Source organism: Aedes albopictus, chromosome 3 (assembly GCF_035046485.1).
Source record: "Aedes albopictus strain Foshan chromosome 3, AalbF5, whole genome shotgun sequence".
Taxonomy (NCBI): Eukaryota; Metazoa; Arthropoda; class Insecta; order Diptera; family Culicidae; genus Aedes; species Aedes albopictus.
This window is the reverse complement of record NC_085138.1, coordinates 84826780-84841389: the sequence shown is the minus strand read 5'-3', so window position 1 is coordinate 84841389 and position 14610 is coordinate 84826780. Positions and strand designations below refer to the sequence as shown.

The 14610-nt window shown below is 43.9% G+C and overlaps 1 protein-coding gene across 1 annotated transcript; it reads left to right on the top strand.

Moving 5' to 3' along the window:
* Window positions 1–11280: 11280 nt before the first annotated feature.
* Window positions 11281–13551, top strand: LOC109414569 (intraflagellar transport protein 56). Its single transcript, XM_029852263.2, has 3 exons — window positions 11281–11390; window positions 11448–11588; window positions 11648–13551. The coding sequence occupies exons 1-3, from the start codon at window positions 11388–11390 to the stop codon at window positions 13160–13162; spliced, it is 1659 nt and encodes a 552-aa protein (XP_029708123.2). The 5' UTR covers window positions 11281–11387; the 3' UTR covers window positions 13163–13551.
* Window positions 13552–14610: the final 1059 nt, after the last annotated feature.

Genomic DNA, 14610 nt, shown 5'->3' with positions numbered 1-14610 from the left:
AGGAATTCCTCCAGGGATTCCTCCAGAAATTCCTCCAGGGATTCCTCCAGGAATTCCTCCAGGGATTCCTCCAGGAATTCCTCCAGGGATTCCTCCAGGGATTCCTCCAGGAATTCCTCCAGGGATTCCTCCAGGAATTCCTCCAGGGATTCCTCCAGGAATTCCTCCAGAGATTTCTCCAGGAATTTCTCCAGGGATTTCTCCAGGAATTCCTCCAGGGATTTCTCCAGGAATTCCTCCAGGGATTTCTCCAGGAATTCCTCCAGGGATTTCTCCAGGAATTCCTCCAGGGATTTCTCCAGGAATTCCTCCAGGGATTTCTCCAGGAATTCCTCCAGGGATTCCTCCAAGGATTCCTCCAGGGATTTCTCCAGGAATTCCTCCAGGGATTCCTCCAAGGATTCCTCCAGGAATTCCTCCAGGGATTCCTCCAGGAATTCCTCCAGGGATTCCTCCAGGAATTCCTCCAGGGATTCCTCCAGGAATTCCTCCAGGGATTCCTCCAGGAATTCCTCCAGGGATTCCTCCAGGAATTCCTCCAGGGATTCCTCCAGGAATTCCTCCAGGGATTCCTCCAGGAATTCCTCCAGGGATTCCTCCAGGAATTCCTCCAGGGATTCCTCCAGGAATTCCTCCAGGGATTCCTCCAGGGATTCCTCCAGAGATTCCTCCAGGAATTCCTCCAGAGATTCCTCCAGGAATTCCTCCAGGGATTCCTCCAGGAATTCCTCCAGGGATTCCTCCAAGAATTCCTCTAGGGATTCCTCCAGGAATTCCACCAGGGATTGTTCCAGGGATTCCCCCAGAGATTCCTCCAGGAATTCCTCCAGGGAATCCTTCAGGAATTCCTCCAGGGATTGCAATGGTGGAAGATTCCAAAAACAGGGACCGAATTCTAGACCGCCCGATAGGTAGGAGATTGTCCGCATCACGACGGTTGAAAACCGAACGGACTCAATCTATACCAAAACTTCCGCATGATATTTTTGAGTTTAGCAAAGCCATCTTGACTAGGAAACCTTGACCGATTGAACCCTTGAAAAAGGTCCCATACGGACCGAAACATCGGGAAAAATCATAAACTAGTGTTTTCGATTCCTCAAAAGACTGCAAAGCCAACATTCCAAATCCAGGAATTCCCCCAGTTATTCCTCCAGAGATTCCCCCAGGGATTCCTCCAGGCATTCCCCCAGAGATTCCTCCAGAAATTCCCCCAGGGATTCATCCAAGAATTCCCCCAGGGATTCCTCCAGGAATTCCCCCAAGGAATCCTCCAGGAATTTCTCAAGGAATTTACCCAGGGATTCCACCAGAAATTTCTCCAGGGATTGCTTCAGGAATTTCTCCAAGGATTCCTCCAGGAATTTCTCCAGTGATTCCTCCAGAAATTCCGCCAAGGACTCCTCCAGAAGATCCTCAAGGGGTTCCTCTAGGAATTTGTCTAAGGATTCCCCCGGAGGCTCCTCCAGGGATTCCTCCAGGAATTTGTCCAGAGTTTCCTCCAAGAATTCCTCCAGGGATTACGCCAGGAATTGTTTCCTCCAGGAAATTCTCCAGGGATCCCTCCAGGGATTCCTCCAGAATTCCTCTAGGGATGCCTCTTGGGATTCTTTCAAGAATTCCTCCAGGTATTCCTCCAGGAATTCCTTCAGGGGTTCCTCCAATGTCTCCAGGAATTCCTCCTGGAATTCCTTCAAGGATTCCTCCAGGAATTCCTCATGGGATAGCTCCTGAAATTCCTCCAGGAATTCCTCCAGCAATTCCTCCAGGAATTCCTCCAGGAATTTCTCCAGGAATTCCTCCAGAGATTTCTCCAAGGATTCCTCCAGGAATTCCTTCAGGGATTCATCTTGGAATTCCTTCAGGGGTTCATCCAGTGATTTATCCAGGGATTCCTCCAGGGATTTCTCCAGGAATTCCCCCGGAAATTTCTCCAAGATTTCTTCCAGGATTTTTTCCAAGAATTCTTCCAGAAATTCCTCCAGGAATTCCTCCAGGAATCCCTCCAGGAATTTCTCCAGGAATTTCCCCAGGAATTCCTCCAGGAATTCCCCCAGAGATTCCTCCAGGAATTCCTCCAGAAATTGCTCCAAGAATTCTTCCAGGAATTCCTCCATGAATTCCTCCAGGAATTCCTCCAGGAATTCCTCCAGGAATTCCTCCAGGTATTCATCCAGGAATTTCTCCAGGAATTCCTCCAGGAATTCCTCCAGGAATCCCTCTAGGAATTCCTCCTGGGGTTGGTTTCCTCAGGAATTTCTCCATGAATTCCTCCAGGAATTCCTTCTGGGATTCCTCCAGGAATTCCTTCTGGGTTTCCTCAAAGAATTCCTCCTTGGATTCCTCCAGGAATTCCTCCTGGGATTCCTCCAGGAATTCCTCCTGTGATTCCTCCAGGAATTCCTCCAGAAATTCCAGCAGAAATTGCTCCAGGAATTCCCCAGGAATGAGAAATGTTTTTTTTTGCATTTTACTATAGGATCCTTTCCTGAAGTTGGTACATTCTCCTAATACAAGTATTAAACAGCTACGTTCGAAATTCAAATACTGAACTCGTAATGCTCCATTCTTTTAACCTTCTCTTAAACGAAGCATTGGTAGATTTCCTGAACCCGCAGCTCAGAGTGGCTCTTAATTATTCTGCGATTTCTTGGCTTCAGCAGTAAGTGACACTTCAGAATTAAGTGCGGTCAATCGGTAATGAACAATCTTCAAATTTTCCCGGCAATTAAATTTAAACAGCAATGCGATGACTGAACCACATTTTTGCCACTTGCCATTCGTTAATTGGAAGAGAATCCGCACTTATCCACCCGTGTTGCATCGGTTCTGGGAAAGAGCACTCAAACTTTGGAAACGATGCACGGATGCATGACTTCAAAAAGGGTGTCGCGGTTTTCTTGCACCCGCTGTTATTCGCTATTCTGCCTTCCTGTGGTGTGATAAATTGCAATTTAAAGAATTGTGTCTAGCAATATATAGGAGGCACCTAGCTCCATCGTAGAAACGTAGAAAGCATAGGCGGAAGATGACACAGGCATGTGGAGCAATCTTCGGCAAAAGAAAACCGCAGATAACGTCGATCGGACGACAGCCTTGAAGCTAGAACACTGCACTGACTGTAAGCGAGAGAAACCGAAGAAACACGCCAAACTAACCGACTGAAGATGGTCGTCGTCCTTTGCTTTGGTCGGGGGACCGATGTCGATCCCACCGAATGGTCCCGTCGCGACTGCTTTCGGTGTCAATTTATTTCCGTTTTTACGGTCCATTAGCGCGTAAAGTGCAAAGCGCGCCAAGTCAGGAAGAAGGCCGCCGCAAAAAAAACTAGACCATGTAGGATCCGTAGTATCAGCGATAGCATACTTGCTTGAAATCTGGTGCTGGAAAGTAATTTATTTCCTGAGATTTTTTTTTGTTTCCCTCCGGTTCAGATGACGTTAACAAAAAATGCTTTAGTTAACGAAATTCAAAAATGCTAGAATATTTCTCTTCGGCCGCGAAGCAATTGCAATCGGCAACATCTCGCAAATGGATGTAGTTCCCCAGAGATTTCTTCTTCGTTCTCTTCTCAAACTTCTCATTCTTATTCTTCTTGGCGTAATGCCCCAACTAGGACCAAGCCAGATTCCAAGCTACGTTTCCCATAACACTTCCACAATTATTAACTTAGTGCTTCCTTTGTCAAAGATCGTTTTGCATGTACCGGATATCGTGTGGCAGGCACGAAGATACTCTCCTTGCCCGGTTCCGGGTCATTTGGCCGAACGCCATTTGGCCGAATGCCGTTTGGCCGAACGCCATTTGGCCGAAAGGGTCGTTTGGCCGAATGCCGTTTGGCCGAAAATAAATAATGAACTTAAGTGACCATGTCACTATTCCTCGAAAGAACAGCCTATGATTCAAAGAAGGAAAAATCTTTGATAAAATATTGACAGGTTCAACGTCAACTCATCCCTGAATGTCAAAACTAGAAAGAATAGCCTATGATCAAAAGAAGGAAATATTTCTGATGATCATATTGGTAGTTGGAATGCCATAAACTTCCTCTGAATTCTTTTGAACATAATTCGGCCAAACGGCATTCGGCCAAACAACCATTCGGCCAGATGGCATTCAGCCAAATGGCGTTCGGCCAAACGGCATTCGGCCAAACGGCGTTCGGCCAAATGACCGGACACCCTCCTTGCCCAATGAATTCAAAGAAATGTAGAGTAAAGTGGGGCAAAAGTTCGAGTGGGGCAAGAGTTTATTTTGAAGTGTTTGAGCTTAATTCAAATTATATCTTCCGGGTGTCAAGGTTGTTGGAAGCCTTTTTGAAAAAAATCTTTAACTCCAAAAATTATGAAAATTGATCAATTGGTTTCGATCAAAAAATTGTAATATTCGATGGTCCTTCCAACACATGGAATGTGGGGCAAGCGTTCGAATTAGACACCCACATACAAATAGTGTTGTAACTCAAAATTGAAAAAGACATTTGGCGTAACTTTGTTCAGAAACATTTTAGCTCATGGATGATAGAATCACCACACGGTATTCATTTATTTATATCTGCTTCGATTTCTTGGAAAAAGTTGAGTTTTCAACTACACAGTTAAAAATTGTTACATCGAGTTCGCTGTAACAAATTAACCTGCATCACTTTCAACACAATTTTCCATCGGATTGTAAAATTACAGGTTGTTTGCAGTATGTAGCTTGCTTGCAATTTTGCTTACAAGAAAATCTTTTATGTGAAATCGAATGAAATTAAATGGAAATTTAATCGTTCCAATATTTACGTCACGTGTAGTTTTCAGAATTTCTTTCTGCACGCGAAAAAATCCGTTCTGATAAACGTGAACAAACAAACGCAAATATGAGAACAAGCAAATATACACCGTGAACTGGAACTAGTTCCAGCTGTCAATATAAGCGTTCTAGAAACCGTGACATCTAGTTCACGGTGTACATTTCTTATTGTTGTTATCGTTGCTATGCATAGTTCCCGTTTGTTCCCGTGACCGTGACTGAGAGTGCACGTATATCGGAACGGATTTTTTTGCGTGTGTGTAGGGTCGAATTTTTGCCCCACCTTACTCTATGTTTTAAAAGTTCTTGGATCGACTAGGAATCAAACCCGTAACCCTCAGCGTGGTCTTGCTGAAGACCTGGGCAGTTACCGCAACGGCTATATGAAGCAGTACTATTTTAGCAGGATTCTGCACAGCAAAAATTTCTGAAAATTACACCCGACGTAAAAAAGTTGCATATAAATTTCTATTTTATTTCACTGAATTTTACATCAAACAATTTGTTGTATGGAATGTTGAATACAAGCTTCATACTGGGAGCAAGCTGAAAATTTATAAACAGATGGAAAAATGTGAGCGATATGACGGGGTCCTTTTGTTACAGGTGATATGCTGTAACATTTTTTAACTGTGTGGGTAACATGTACTACAGACCCCATTGAGGTTATTGGCACAATAACTTACATATCTAACTCATGACACCGGTTGGGATGTGAACAACCTCATGGAAGATTGAATAATTGACCGCGGTGGAAACTTTGGCCGGCTGACGGGGTAGAGGGGGTGAGTTTGGTTATTACTGAAAGCCTGAGCATCTGTTCTCCAGAAGCATCGGCTCACAATACATCTGTTCCCCATGTTAGGGGTGGCTGATCAACGTCCAAGTGCTAATGAAAGACTTTAAGCTCAACTGTACACCATGGTCTTCCAGAAAGTTACGTGGTTTGAGCTAGGCTATGCGAGCACTGCTGGACTCAAGCGATTGCGCACCTGCGCCGCGCCTGCATACGGGCCAGGAGACGAATGCGGCGAGCACGTACTGATGAGGAGCAAAATGAGCGATGGGTGGTGTACGCCACTGCCAAGTCGCGATGGAGATCAAGATAAGGGGAAGTAAAAAGCCTGCTTTGAAGGTGCAAATGCTCCTACGGAGCAGTCTCCAGCGATGTTGGAGGGGACCATCGAGGGGCTTTTTCCACGTCATGATCCTAGTCCTTGGCCTTTTTTCGTAGTACAACAGGTGACGAAGGCTGGCGATGAGGAGAGGGTCCCCGATGTGGAACTTGCGGGGATAGCAAAGTCCCTTAATGTAGATAAGGCCCCAGGTCAGAAAGGAGTTCCGAACCTAGCCAGAGGTTTGGAAGTGGCAGAGTTCGTCAATAATGCCTGCGGCGAGAAATCCACCCGGAGACCCATCGGCATATGCTTGATCGACACGATGGGGAAGGTGCCTGAAAAGATCAGACTGAGGAGGCAAACCGAGGGTGTAAATGGTCTCTTGAGCTATCAGTTCGGCTTCCGGAAAGAAAAGTCGACTATAGACGCTATCTTGTCGGTGACAAAGAGCGCCGAAAAAGCGTACCAGCATAAGAGTAAGAGGATTCGCTAGTATGCGGTGGTGACTCTGGAAGTGAGGACGTGTTCAATAGCGCCAGTTGCTCCTGCGTCTGGGGATTACCCGGGTATCCTGTACCTGTACAAGGTTATCGGAAGTTACACAGAGGTGCATCGGAAGTGTTTCCACATAATCCCAGGAGTCCCGCAAGGTTCGACGAACTATTGAGGTTAAAGTTCCCGGTGGGCGCAGCAATCGTCGCCTTCGCTGACGATATGACTCCAACGACCTGAAAGGGTTAAAAGACGTTCAACAATTCATATGTTTCGCTTAAGAAAATCAAACGAACTCACTACAACTGCCCTTGGTGGAGCAGACTTCGGAAAATCCGTAAGAGATAAGGTACACCGGGGCAAGTTGAAACGGCGGGTTAACATGATGTTTTCTAACGATGATAAACAGTTCGATCGCCATAACACATAGTTTTTGATTCAATTAATCTTTTAGCGAAGGATAAATTTCCAAATTTTATTGATATCAATTTCAAAACTTCGTGTTTCATCTTGCCCCACCCGTTTCAACTTGCCCCGGTGTACCTTACTTAAGGGGAAGCTTACCGGGCGGGCTGGTAAAACCCGACTTCGGTGCACGCTTAGCGGCCGATCAGCGACGAATAAGCAGTCATTAAAAATTGCGCAAGAAGAGTACGATGAGTTACGTAATAGTACGGACGTCCCAACTTGTCGCAGGCTCGCTTTTTCTAAACGCATGGCGAGCATGTAAGAGGCTGGTGCGCCACGAAAACAGAATTTAGGAAGCGCGGGTATAAGGATTGGGTCAAACATTACCATAATGCAAAAGGAGGGCCAGAAAAGAGGTGAACATTATGGTCACGTTGCTTCACGCTGTCGCCGTCGTCGGCCAAAGAAATCCCAAAAGCCGCCACCGACAGGTTACAAATAGGCGCACACCTTAAGTTTCAGTGGATTTCAGGAGCCTTGAAAGTTCCGGCAGCGTTTTAATGGGATTATTAGGATTCAATGACGTTTCAAGGAGGATTTCAGGAAAGTTTCGAGGGGTATTAAGTGCGATTCAGGGGCATCTCAGCAGCCTTTTAAGGGTGTTACAAGGGGTTTCAGGTGCGTTTCAGGGGGTTCCTGGAACTTTCAGTAGGCATTCCAAGATGTTTCAGGGCATTAGGGGGATTTCAAGGGCATTTCAATGGGGTTATTGAGCAGTTTTGAGGCATTTTAGGAGCAATTCAAGAAGTTTTCTGAGGGGTTCAAGAACCTTTTAAGGATGCTTCAAGGAGCATTTCTAATTCATTGCGGGTTCAGGGGCGTTTTAATGGGATTATGGTGAATTCAGGGGCGTTCCAAGGCATTTCAGCGGCTTTGCGAGGACATTCAAGTAATTTTGTGAAGGGGTCACAGAAGTTTCACGACGTTCAGGGGCATTAGAAAGAGATTACGGGAAATTCAGGATCGTTTAGTAGTATGAAGCAGTACGGAGCAATGTCCCCCTGGAAACCTGGAAAGCCGTGGCACTGCTTGAAATCCCCTGAGAACTCCGGAAACTCCCTTGAGACCCCTTAATACATTCTTGAGACCTTCAGATACACCATTGAAACCCCCTTGGACCCCCTAAAGCTTCCTGGAGATCCCCTAAAACGGCCTTGAAGCGCCCTTGAGACTTCCTGTAATACCCATGGGACTCCTTAAAATGCATCTGAGACCCCCTGAAAAGTCAATGAGACCTCTAGAATGCTCTTGAGATCCCTTGAATCTCTGTTGAGGCACCCTGAAATCCAAATAATTCCCCCTGGGGCTCCTCAGAACCTCCTAAGACCACCTGAGATGCCCCTGAGACCCCTTAAACGCTTCTGAGGCCCTTTGGAACCTCTTGCAACGCCCTGAGACCCTCGGAAGTGCCCCTGAAACTCCCTGGACCCCCTGAAACCTGTGGAACTCTTTGAAACGCATCTGAGACCCTCGGAAAAGCATCTAAGACGCCTGGAATGCTCCTGAAACCCTCTGAAGCTCTTTTGAGCCCCCCTGAAACGCCCCTGAGGCTCCCAGAAAAGCCCCTGAATCCCCTTGGAGCTCTTTGGAACCCCTCCTGGGACTCCTTAGAACCCCCTTAAACCGCCTGAGAACTCCATAAACGCTACTGAGGTCCTCTACAACTCCCCTGGAACTCCTTTGGATCCCTTGAAGCGCTCCTGAGGCTCCTTGTAACCTGTCAGATCTCAGTCTCCTTCCTGGGACTCCTTAGAACCCCCTTAAACCACCTGAGAACTCCTTAAACGCTACTTAAATCCTCTACAACTCCCCTGGAACTCCCTGGGACCCCTTGAAGCGCTCCTGAGGCTACCTGTAACCTGTCAGATCTCCTAAAATGCCCTAAGGACTCCTGAAGCGCCCCTGAGAGCCACTGAAACTGTGTAAAGCACTCTTAGACCTTAGACCTCCTGGTACTCTGCTGAAAACCCTTGGGACCTCCTGAAACGCAACCTCCCTTTGCTCGATCTTATAAACAACCCCTCTGAACGCCGTTGCCATAGTTACCGGCATGATTACATTTTCTCATGCACTTTCTTATATTGGTTCAAAACAGCTGCCCCTTTTCCAAAAAAATACTTCTAAGTGTTTTTTTTTTCAGTAAAATCATGCAAAATTATGTATCGCAAAATGAACTTCAAAAACATTCAATAATTGTCCTCTTCCCCGGGGAAACCATATTCCGGAACGGTCCTTAAAGTCCCCAATGTTACCCACAGGAAGACAAAATGAGTTCTAGTTAACTTATTACAATAAATAATGAAGTTCAATATGCTGCGAAAGTATACAGGGTGTTAGGTTCCTGAGTGCAAACTTTTTAAAGGGTGATAGAGGACCATAAATGGTGAAAAAAATTGTTCTACGCATATAGTCAAATCTCAACCGTTACGTAGTTATTGAACTTCCCATGTTTTAGACTCTCATTGCCTTAACTGGCTATAACTTAAAAATGGTCAAACTTAACGCAATTTTTTTACCCTTATTCGAAAGATTATTGAATTTTCTATCATATGGCATCTTTGGATCGATTGGTTTAGTTAAATAACTAAGTTTTCTAGAGCAAAATAGCTAAAAATAGCGTGTTTTAATTTGTTTTTATCAATTATCTTTGAAAAATGCCTAATAAACTAAAATTCTTTTTTAGGAAAAGTTGTGGCCCTGTTCAACTCTACAATCTGTTCTTTGACACCAAACTTCTAACTCTTATCGTTTTCTTGCAATTTCGATTTTAATGTGCGAGTGCGCAAAAAGGTGCTTACCTTGACAGTTGCAAATTTTAGACCTGATATGCAATGTTTAAATAGCAATAGCAAGAAAACGATAAGAGATAGACATTTGATGTGAGAGAACGAATTGTAGAGTGAAACAGGAGCCACAACTTTGCCAAAGAAAGAATTTTAATTTATTATGTATGTTTCAAAGATAGGGTATCGGGATGCTTCGTTGGCATAGTACCCTCGTTCGGCCTATCTCAACGTAAACCAAAAACTCAAACAAACACGCATAACTGGATAGCGGAAAAGCTATGCGCCAAACAACTGTAACGTTTGGTTTCAATTTTATCACTTTGGAGCATTAAAATTGAATCACTTTGTTTAGCTTTTGTAGACGCCATGATTCTTCGGCTTAGTGGGTAGTCTATACACATGATCATAAATGGCATAATTCTGGAACATGACGAATTGTCATTTCAATAACTGAACATTTGATGCGACGGTTAAAGACGCTATTTTGAACTTGTATATTGGTTTTCAACGAATAATAACTATTTTACAAATTGAAAGTGGGCCGAATATTGAGGACATTTTTTTCACTATGTACCCAAATCTTGGCCCATCAGTAAAGACACGTCAACAACACCGATAAAGTGACGTCAACAACATTGCTTGCGTAAGAACCAGAAAGAACGAACAGCAAGAAAGATTTTGTGTGCGGAGACTGTGAAAATATAACACAATAATAGGGTTGCGTTCTTTTCGTTACTAAATTAAGAAAGAACTTTAGTTTAAATGATTTATTTATAGTTTTTTGAAAATTCGGCTCCGAAAATTTAAAAGTAAGATTGGTGATCAAACAGAGATAATACTTCAGAAGAAATATTGAAAAAATGAGATGCTAAGTGGTTCTAGTGCATGGAAAGCAACAGGCCAACGTTGTATCCACTAATAGGCCAATTTCTGTACCATAGACCAACGTTGCATACCATCGCATCGAATCTTTTCAACTTAATTAAGTAAATTCTTGAATATTTACGTTAGTTTACTTCCAATTTGTGAAACAAGCATTGCCTAGAGTGTGTAATAGGGTCAACATATTATTTCTAGTGCTATTAGCTCATGAGTTATGGTCAAAATTGTCAAGGCGGCTTGCAAATTAGGCCAAGGAATGGTACATATACCCTAATTGTCAAAAACAAATAAAAAACCACTATTTTGAGCTAATTTGCTCTAGAAAACTTGGTTATTTAACTAAACCATTCGATTCAAAGATGCCATTTGATAGAAAATTCAATAATCTTTCGAATAAGGGTCAAACAATTGCGATAAGTTTGTCCATTTTCAAGTTATAGCCAGTTAAGGCAATGAGAGTCAAAAACATGGGAAGTTCAATAACTACGTAACGGTTGAGATTTGACCATATGCGTAGAACATTTTTTTTTCACCATTTATGGTCCTCTATCACCCTTTAAAAAGTTTGCACTCAGGAACCTAACACCCTGTATAAATTATGTTAAGATTTTCCTTTTGTATGGAACCGCATAACTGTAATCGACCCATACAAAAGAGGATATGCATGCCTATCTCGACGAGTGTTCCATTCATTGTTCCCCTAATGTACGATTCGTGTTCGTACCTAAAGGATCGTTCAAGCGCGCAAACGCCATCGTTACCATGTGCACCACTGCACCAAACATTCAACGTTAATAACAAAAAGTTGTTAAAATCAGACGATAGTTTACTGGCCCGTTGTTTCAATATGGTAGGTAAATATTATCATTACTGTTGTACTATTTCCACATTATGGCCATCCTTTCAGATACTTTCTCGCACCAAGTCGGAATCGGCCAAGGGATGCCGCAATTCGGCCGCTTCGAGTAGCGCCAAAACCGCCGTGATTCCCACGTTCGAGGAGTTCCTCCTTCGTAGAGACTATGTGGGGGCGAAAACTGTTCTGCAGGTTAGGGAGATTTCTGACTCTAATGTGAGGTTTCATAATGCTAATTGATTTGCTTTCAGTGCTCGAAGGACTACGACGAGGTAGCAGATTTGCTCAAGGAATTATGGGTGGCGTTCTGTAACTTCCACATTGGCGACTACAAGGAAGCGCTGCAACAGTATGAGAAGATCTACGCCGACGATGCGACGCAAAAGGAGGTGGCGCTGAATGTGTGCGTTTGCATGTTCTACTTGGGGATGTATGAGGAAGCGCAAAAGCTGGTGGAAGAGCTGCCGGAAAATCCTCTGAAGATACGGTTGTTGTTTCATCTGGCACATAAACTGAGTGAGGAAGATCGCTTGATGGAACTGCATGGGTCTTTGCGAGATGTCGTCGAGGATCAGTTGAGTTTGGCTGGAATGCACTATCTGCGATCGCACTATCAGGAAGCGATCGATATCTACAAGCGAGTTTTGTTGGATAATAAGGATCTGCTAGCGTTGAACGTTTACATTGCTATTTGCTACTACAAGTTGGATTACTACGACATATCTCAGGAAGTTCTGGATTTATACTTGAATCAACATCCGGATAGTACGATAGCAATCAACTTGAAGGCATGCAACCGATTCCGTCTGTTCAACGGACGAGCAGCGGAGCAAGAAATTAAGAACATTGTCGACAATGGAACGTTCGGTGCCGATCTGATCAAGCATAACTTGGTGGTATTCCGAAACGGGGAAGGGGCTCTCCAGGTTTTACCACAGTTGATCGACATCGTTCCAGAAGCTCGTCTCAATCTAGCAATCCATCATCTTCGTCGTGGCGAGATCCAAGAGGCGCATCATCTCATGAAAGAAGTTCAACCAACAGTTCCCCAAGAATACATCTTGAAAGGAGTTGTACATGCAGCTCTAGGACAGGAGACTGGATCCAAAGAGCACTTGAAAAATGCCCAGCAGTGCCTCCATCTAGTAGGAGGATCAGCGTCCGAATGTGACACTATCCCCGGTCGTCAGAGCATGGCCTCTGCCTTCTTCCTCTACGGCCAGTTCGAGGAAGTTCTCGTATATCTCAACTCGATTCGCAGCTACTTCGTCAACGACGACGTATTCAACTACAACTACGCTCAAGCGAAAGCCGCGACCGGTTATTACAAGGAAGCCGAAGAGCTGCTTCTTCAAATCCACGATATAACCATCAAAACTGATCACACCTACGCAATGGTGCTGGCCAAGTGTCACGTCCACTCCGGACACGCCGACCAAGCGTGGAACATATTCCTCACCAAAGATTCAACCCCGGAGGCGTTTGCCCTGCTCCAGCTCATCGCCAACGACAGCTACCGGGTGGGCGAATTTTGGGTGGCAGCCAAAGCGTTCGACACCCTGGAAAAATTGGATCCCAATCCGGAATACTGGGAAGGCAAAAGGGGTGCCTGTGCCGGAGCAATTCAAGCGATTCTGGCTAAACGTTCGAGCGGTGCACCCCCGGGGGGCGTTGCCGAGGTGATTGCTTTGCTGCGGGACTCGACCAACACGCAGGCCGAGAGCATGCTTCGCACTATTAGACGCTTTGCCAGTAGCATCAAGTAGGAAAACAACATTTTTCGGGAAGGGGATTAATGAGTAAAAGTTTGAATATTGATAAAGTTTGTCTTTCTCTCGATATGTCTGTGTATTCAATAAATGCTGCCAGCAAGTGTACTGTTTGCTGTTCAACTTTTGCGGTGTTTGACTTGTGTGTGAAGCCAATTTATTGATCCCTGGTGGGAAGCTTTCACGCAGATTGTTCGACTGCAGCAATCGTCGTGGGTCGAAGTTCCAATTAACCTGAATCGAATCTCCCTCCGATGCTGAGTTCGCGATGCACAAATGCAGCGTAATATAATTAAATGTAAATTTATGGTTTTCGAACAGATTCTCTTCCAACCAGTTTGCTGACCGCCAATTGAGACTGGATGAAAATGGAATCAATGGAAAGTTTCATTCTTCGACAAAAGAAAAGTAGTTCTGGAAATTTAAAGGCGAGTATTCTAGTTGGTTGCACTTCACTTCAACTAATTGAAAGTAAATAAAAATGAATCCACCTATGGTGAACAGAACCCATCTTATACTTATTAAAACTATTGTTGTATTATTCGTTTTTAACATATGTATTTATTTTGTGTGATTGTGCCTTTTGCCCATTCTTAAGTTGATTCTCTGGAGTATTTATATGATGTTGAATGATATGCTAGGATGTTGTAGCTTTCATTTGGAGGTAGAAGAACTCATACGCAAGGGCGCAGCCAGCTTTTTTCGGGCAGGGGGGGGGGGTTTGACTGCAAACATCCCTATCAAATTTATACTAACTCTTTTATAACTAATCACAACGCAATGAAATTGAACATAATACCATTATATTCTAAAAGCATTAATAGATTGATTTAACTTTATTATAGTGACTTTCAGCCCTTGGCTGGTCCAAAAGCATTAATGTCTCCCATGTTTTACTGTAGTTCTTTCAGTAACTAATCATCCAGTTTGTCTATGTTTATTAGCAATCTGTCGTGGTTCTTTTGTGGCATGCGCGTTGCTTGGAAGAATCCCCTGAACGGCTTATTGTCTTGCTTGTTGCAAGAATTTCTAAATAAATCCCTGAGTAAACTTTTAATGAAACTACTGAAGGGATTTCTGAAAGAATCCCTGGATAATTTCCTGGTTCCTGTAGGGTAAAAAATACTAGACTTCGCCCTCCTAAAATTCTGCTCTAATCTTCGCCACTTCATAAATAAAAAATGGAATTTGTATGGAGGGGGTGAAGGCTAGAGCAGTGGCGAAGTCTAGTGCTTTTACCCAATACATTTTTTTAATTATTTTCTAATACTATTCACTGGAGGAATTCCTCCAGCTTTTGAAGTAATTAAAAAAAAATCATCAGGTATCCCTGGAGAAATTCTTGGGTACATCACTGGAGAAGATGATTGAAGGATTTTTTGAAATTCTGAAGGAATTCCTGAATGATTCATTGAAAAGAAACTGAGAGGAATTTCTGAAAAAAA

Excerpts from the sequence above, each read along its gene's own strand:
- LOC109414569 (XM_029852263.2), top strand. Across the intron at positions 11,589-11,647 it reads GGGCGAAAACTGTTCTGCAG|TGCTCGAAGGACTACGACGA; the intron begins GTTAGGGAGATT and ends ATTTGCTTTCAG.